Consider the following 7,726-nt stretch of genomic DNA (forward strand, 5'->3'; position numbering starts at 1 on the left):
TTAAATAATGATATAAGCTGTTGTCTCTGAAATCTCATACACATTTTAACAAAATATTTGTGTTTATTCGTTTATAAGGTTTTAACCTAATAATGATATGCAATTACACATATAATGATTATATTCTGATAAAAATTATAATTTCATTGCTACTATATCAAAACTACTTTGCAAAAAAATTATAATAAAAGACCAAACACTTGCATAGATGCGGCACAAGCCTATTTGTTAAATTATTTAATTGTACAGTGTTTTCTGTTGTTTGTCATAATGTATGATTGTGCTGTTTAAATATTTATGTATTTACACATTTATTACACATTACATTAATACATTTTGTTGAATTCTTTTAAATGCACTTGTGTGATTTACATTGATATGAATAACAAGCGCAAAAGCACAAGTGTTAGCTATGCTGGAAAACGGAGCATGTTGTGAAAACAGTCCAGGGAAAAGTTCAGCCAAATAAAGTCAATTTCCTTCAGTGCACACTCCTGAGGCACAACGCGCTGTTAAAGACGAGGCTGAATCCAGATTCTTAATCACCAGTTTCTTATTCAGTAAAAGGATGTTGGTGCTTTGCCACAAGGACAACTCAATCACTAGTGAGGGAAATCTGAATATTTAGTAGCCAGTGGCCCTAAATAAAAATTACTTATTTTAACCAAACAGTTCAGCATTTTTAACATTGATTTCAAAAACTAGACATAACACAGTCAAGTTTTTGTTGTCGTTTAAAGCTAGACGTTATAACCTGCTTTTCAGTGGACGAGAGAGTTTGACTGATTGTTTAAAAAGCACTGCACCAATCAAGTGATTTAACAACCCTTTACACACACATTGGAGAAACAATTACCATTGGCTAGGAATTTTTTGGTTTTACCTGCCAGATTTTGACATAGCTGAAGTGTGTAATTTCTGTCACTAGTGCCACCAAACAGATTTGCAAAACTCAACTTTGTTTTTGACTTTGATTAATTGTGTTGACTGCATTATGTTGACCTGTCTGGAATGTAAAGTATAGTCCATCATACATGAATGAGGTCTAATGCTTGCTGTGTTGTAGGTACTGATGCGGCAGGGTTATGATGCCGCCTGTGATATCTGGAGTCTGGGCGTTCTCCTCTACACCATGTTGGCAGGGTCAGTGTCACGTTAATGATGAGACTTTACATTGTTTATTTGTGTGATTGAAAATATCTTTGATGACAGAATAAGTAATTGATTCATTCATGTTTGTGTAGGTACACACCATTCGCCAACGGACCCAATGACACACCAGAGGAGATTCTGTTACGCATCGGCAGTGGAAAATTCTCTCTTAATGGAGGCAACTGGGATTCAGTGTCAGACTCCTCAAAGGTAGCAGAGTTTTATGGGTTTGGAATGACATGATGACAGAATCTTTTTGTGTGGAGTGAATGGTTTGTCATTCAACTGTGTCTTTTCATGAGCACACCAAACACATTTATAAGAAACACCAATTAAAACCCATTGTTTGTCCAAAAGCTCAGTGCTTTCAAAACAAATGATTGTGAGAAAATGTGTGTTTATTTGCAGGATCTGTTGTCTCATATGCTGCATGTGGACCCTCATCAGAGATACTCCGCAGAACAGGTACTGAAACACTCGTGGATCTCCTGCCGGGAGCAGAACCCTCACTTTCAGCTCACCCGCCATGAAGCGCTGCATTTAGTCAAGGTACAGCACACGTCTATTGATTTGGATCAGGGGTGTCCAACTCCTTTTAAGCGGCCGTGTTCTAACCAGTGAAGAGTGCTTTCTTCCATGTTGTTGTCCTAACAGACCACGATAGGACATGCTATCAGTGGCTTTGTTTTTATTTCTGTGGCCACAATAAAATGTCATAGCTCTAAGATCCTGCTCCACTTCAATACAGTGAAGTTAAGTGTTTCACAGCAGTAAAATTTCAGTTACTGATACCAGTAACAGTAAAAAAATCTCATGATCCTCTGTACCGATTTTGATATTACATAAAAAATGAACACTGATTTCTTTATAAAGGAAACATTGTTTTTATTTCTGCAGCAATTATACAAGACAAGTAGTAAATTAAAAACAATGAAACAAATAAAGACAGAACAAACATACACGTCTAGTATTAAAGCTAGCGGTACTTCAGAAACACTTTATAATTGTAGTATTGACTAAGTGCTATAGATTCAATCTCGCATATCTTCTGATTGGCTGATTGAAGAGAAACACACTCAGCTGTTGGCTGGATAACTTAATTAGCTTTGTTATCTAAAGCTACAGCTTATTTTAATGACAGGCCTGTTTTCATCAAGCTCAAAGATAGCATCGTGATAAATATTTCTTAAACTCATTTCAGTGGAGACTTGGCAACTTTTGCTAAATGTTTTCTTTGTATTTGTCCATATTGTAGTTATTGCCGTGAGAGACTTGCAGTACAAACCCCTCACAGTGTGAAAATGAGTTGTGGGAAAGTTGTGCCCTTCAGATGCAGTTTCAGATGAAAAAAATCTTTTTTTGTAATATTGGGCCTCATTCATGAAACTTTCAGAAATATTTAAGAAAATAAAGAGTCATTTGCTTTCAAATGTACCTTGCCGAAGCTTTCCACTGGATTCACAAAACACTGCAAATACCGAATGTGGTGTGTATGATTTCTTGCGCTCACGTGTGAACTCTTTCACAATAATCATAATCAGTGCTGTAAGCAGGGCATCAGACTCGCTACCTAAATGTGAACAGAAATGAAAGGCGTTTTAAAATGAAGTGCATTCAAATAGTAAAATTTCGAATTTAGCTGGTGTGTCCAGTCTCGGAGAAAGTGAGGAACTGACTGTCATTGCTGGTTCTTTTAATGAATCGAACAGTTCAAGAGGTCAATAAAACAGATTTGACTGGAAGGTTCAGTTGAGCCCATCGCCAGCATCATGGGAGAAACGTCTCTGATAAATCTGGATGATAACCGTGACAAAACCAATTCAATTGGAAGATTTTTGAGGAAAGTCTAAAGTAGTAAAAATAAATACGGTCTTTTGTAATCTAATAAAGATTTGTGGGGCTTTTTCTGTTTTTTCAGTGTATTGTGTACGAACCTGCCCGCAACACATTTATTTTATGACTTGAACAGCATTAATTGATGCCCATACTGATTTACTGAAACAAAGCACTTCTGCTGGAATAGCAAGACAAAATGTCTTGAGGGCATGAACTACTATGAAGTCAATTTTAAGCATCAATGAAACTTATAAAGAATATCTTAAAAAGAAAATCACGTTTTTGCCTCTAATTGGTGCCATTAAGGTTAATTTCATATAAATCTAATTCAGTTAATAGTTTTCTTCATGATTTCAAAATATTCAGATGCATTTTACCCACAATTTACATAGGAGCAGCTGAAAATGTAGAAAAAACGAAAACATTGCATTAATATGAACATTTCTTTGGGAAAGGCTTTAAGAACAATTCACATTAAAAGTCATTCTGCTGGTGTTTTGTGAATGAGGCCCACTGCACAGAGTACTCATTGTGACATATCTCATAGGGAGCGATGGCTGCCACATATTCGGCCCTAAACCACAAGACCTGTAAACCAGTTCTGGAACCTGTGGCGGCCTCGAGTCTGGCTCAGCGCAGGAACATGAAGAAGCTGACATCTACAGACATGTCCTGAACAGAAACGTGTCAAGATCACTGTGTCCCCCTCCACACATCCCCTCACTGAGCACTCCCCTCTCGAGTCCTCACACACAATGCTGCAGGGAGGAAACAGTCTCTCTATAACAGCACCAGCTCTTCTCTCATTTCACAACTGCTGGATCTGAAGGTTCACTGAGCAAGTCTAATGTTCTTACTTTTAGGAATTCTCCTGTTTCCTGAGAATTAATCTCTGCTTGGGTGAATCTCGTGAAAACGTGCAGGTTATATTTCAACCCACAATTGAAATAATAATGAAAATAAATCACGTTTTCTATTGTGGATAAAGAAAAAGAAACCCATTTTTAAAATATTTTTTGTTGTTGTTGCATTGTGACATCTACATATAATGCAAGAAAAGTTTTTTTTTTTTTTTTTTTACAGTAATTATAGTGATCCTGTTCAAACACATTCAAATCAGGAAAACAATTATGTGTAACAAACAACACCATGATGTATAAAACTTTTTTCATAAAATAAAAAATGATTTTTGTCACAATAGGAGGGTTTGAATGTGCTTAATTATAATTGAATTATTGTCACAATGCAAAAAATAACAATTTGTTTGTGCAAAATATTAGTATACATCTGAAAAAAATATATATTTTTGGGGTGCGACTTTTAAAAAAAAAACAACAAAAAAACATTTAATCCCCTTTTCTCCCAATTTGGAATGCCCAATTCCCAATACTTAGCAGGTCCTCGTGGTGGCGCAGTTACTCTCCTCAATCCGGGTGGTGGAGGACAAGTCAAGAGACCGTCAATCTGCGCGTTTTATCATGCGACTCGTTGTGCATGACCCCGCAGAGACTCACAGCACGTGGAGGCTCATGCTACTCTCCACGATCCACGCACAACTTGCCAGACACCCCATTGAGAGTGAGAACCACTAATCGTGACCACGAGTAGGTTACCCCATGTGACTCTACCCTCCCTAGCAACTGGGCCAATTTGGTTGCTTAGGAGACCTGACTGGAGTCACTGGATTTGAACTTGTGACTCCAGGGGTGATAGTCAGCGTCAATACTAGATGAGCTACAAAGGCCCCCTGAGGTGCGATATTCTTGACCATTTTTGTGTGATTTACCCATTTTGGATGGATTAACCACTTTGTGTCCTGTCAGAGGTATCATGTTAGTGTTGTTGGGCGGATGCCTGATGTGTGAATCATGTGACGTTACCTCAAGCAGCCAGTGTTACACGTTTCTTTAGCTTGATGTATATAAAGTGTCATTCGTCATGAACATGTTTGTGTGAATCCTTGAGCACATTTGCACTGAGACTCGGCAGGTCGTCGCTTCTGCGAGATGTTTCCTCTCCCTCCATCCGTTCCTCTGTCTCAGACCGCTCTCTGCCTTTTGTTGAATTAGATGTACATGAGCAAAAGGTGAAGAAATAATTCTATATTTATAAATCTGAAGCGGTGAATGAATCCATGAAGAGAGCTGGACGGGGAGAGATCTCTGCTCCAGATGGAGGAAAATATTCAGTAAACCTCTTTAAAGACCGTGGAAATTGTATCATATTGTATTTATTTTGTTTATTTTAAAAATCTTATTTTTTCTTTCAGGCTATGTACATATTGACATTAAAGAACATTATTGACATGATTTCTCATGTGTGATTTAATTTCAAGCTTTTAATAAACAAGATCATTATCAAACTGGTATGATGGAAGGATAGTGTCTGTAGCTACAAACGCACTAAAAGCTGCCAGGTCAGCATATTTTAGTAAACTCATAGAAAATAACCACAACAATCCTAGATGTTTATTCAGTACTGTGGCTAAATTGGTTAGGAATAAAGCCTCAACCGAACCAGATATTACGTCACACCTCAAGAGTAATGACTTCATGAATTTCTTTACAGATAAAATTGAAATAATCAGAAATAAAATTGGAATTATGCAATCATCTGTCATAGCACCTCAGAAATCAGAGTCGACTAATTTCCCTCATGTGCATCTTCAATCCTTCAGCTATCATAGGTCATGAAGAGCTAACAAAACTTATCGAAACATCAAAAGCCACAACTTGTTTGTTAGATCCAATACCAACTAAGCTCTTAAAAGAGGTATCTCCTGTAATATCAGAACCTCTTCTTAATATCATTAACTCCTCGCTATGCTTAGGACATGTCCCAAGAAACTTTAAAATGGCAATTATCAAACCGCTAATTAAGAAGCCACAACTTGATTCTGGAGAACTTGCTAATTATAGACCGATTTCAAATCTCCCGTTTATGTCAAAAATACTAGAAAGGGTAGTATCCTCCCAAATATGTTCATTTCTACAGAAAAATAGTATATATGAAGAATTTCAATCTGGATTTAGGCCTCATCACAGTACAGAGACTGCACTTATCAGAGTTACAAATGACTTGCTCTTATCATCTGATCGCGGCAGCATTTCTCTTCTAGTGCTTTTAGATCTTAGTGCTGCATTCGACACGATAGATCACGACATTCTCTTGAATAGGCTGGAGAATTATGTTGGAATTTGTGGAGTGGCATTAGCATGGTTTAGGTCATATTTAGCAGACCGTTACCACTTTGTCTATGTAAATGAGGAATTGTCAAACCAAACAAAAGTAAAATATGGAGTGCCACAGGGATCAGTTTTAGGGCCTCTGCTTTTCTCCATGTATATGCTTCCCCTGGGAGATATTATCAGGAATCGTGGAATAAGTTTCCACTGCTATGCTGACGATACACAACTTTATATTTCTTCAAAACCTGATGAGATTTCACAATTATCAAAATTAACAGAGTGTATCAATGAAATAAAAGATTGGATGGCCAGAAATTTCCTTCTACTCAATTCTGACAAAACAGAGGTTCTAATTATTGGACCAAAAAGCTCTAAAAATAAGCCACTAAAATATAATTTGACTCTAGATGGATGTACCGTTACATCATCTTCAACAGCAAAGAACTTAGGTGTTATATTTGATACAAATCTGTCCTTTGAAAATCAAATTACAAATGTTTGTAGAACAGCATTCTTCCACCTAAGAAATATTGCTAAATTAAGGCACATGCTCTCGGTTGCTGATGCCGAAAAACTAATTCATGCGTTCATGACCTCAAGACTAGATTATTGTAATGCATTACTGGGAGGATGTCCAGCAAGATCAATAAATAAACTTCAATTGGTTCAAAATGCAGCAGCCAGAGTGCTGGCGAGAACCAAGAAATATGATCATATTAGCCCCATTTTATCATCGCTACATTGGCTACCTGTTAAATTTCAGTATTGATTTTAAAATTCTGTTATCTACGTACAAAGCTTTGAATGGTCTAGCTCCGCAGTACTTAAGTGATCTTCTAACACGCTATATTCCAACACGTTCATTAAGATCGCAAAATTCTGGCCTATTAATAGTTCCTAGAATATCAAAATCCACAAAAGGAGGAAGATCCTTTTCATATTTGGCTCCTAAACTATGGAATAATCTCCCAAACACTGTTCGAGATGCAGACACACTCTCTCAGTTTAAGTCTAGACTAAAGACTCATCTATTTAGCCAGGCATACACCTAATTTATCCCACACTTAGGCTGCTTTAGTTGAGTCTGCGGAACTAGAAACATTGAGCATGATCTCAAACTCTGCAATAAATTGAATGGCATCTACGCTTACATCTTTTTATTTGTTTCCCTGTCTCAACCTCGGGACTCCTATCCTGAGGTCACCAGAACCGGCTGGATCCAGCACCATTCCTGCTTCATGTTGGACTCCACTGCTACATGTCGCTGAATGATGATGACTAAATGCGGTCGATTGATGGACTACGATCGTGAAATGGAATGCATAGACTAACTATTGCCCACAAAAGCCTTCGTCGGCCAATTGACAGGGACACTTGCATCTATGTGAACCTCTACAATTAATCTAGATGGACTTCAAAGACTTTGGTCATTAATCTTACAGTTCAAACACAATCGATTTTTACTCACTGACACCTTAACACTTAGTTTAATGATTTTAAAACATGATTTTACCTATACATAATTAATATTTACATTACATTCATAATGT

General features: G+C 37.2%; 1 protein-coding gene across 1 annotated transcript in view; it reads left to right on the top strand.

Moving 5' to 3' along the window:
• LOC127662984 (ribosomal protein S6 kinase alpha-6-like) overlaps positions 1-5,652 on the top strand; it is a 55,343-nt gene extending 49,691 nt beyond the window's left edge. The window contains exons 19-22 of the mRNA XM_052154344.1: positions 1,067-1,143; positions 1,245-1,362; positions 1,561-1,701; positions 3,536-5,652. Of these exons, the coding sequence (XP_052010304.1) occupies positions 1,067-1,143; positions 1,245-1,362; positions 1,561-1,701; positions 3,536-3,664 (465 nt within the window). The 3' untranslated portion in view covers positions 3,665-5,652. The remainder of the gene's footprint in view (positions 1-1,066; positions 1,144-1,244; positions 1,363-1,560; positions 1,702-3,535) is intronic.
• The last annotated feature ends 2,074 nt before the right edge of the window (positions 5,653-7,726 follow it).

This window comes from Xyrauchen texanus, chromosome 23 (assembly GCF_025860055.1).
Source record: "Xyrauchen texanus isolate HMW12.3.18 chromosome 23, RBS_HiC_50CHRs, whole genome shotgun sequence".
In the NCBI taxonomy this organism is placed as follows: Eukaryota; Metazoa; Chordata; class Actinopteri; order Cypriniformes; family Catostomidae; genus Xyrauchen; species Xyrauchen texanus.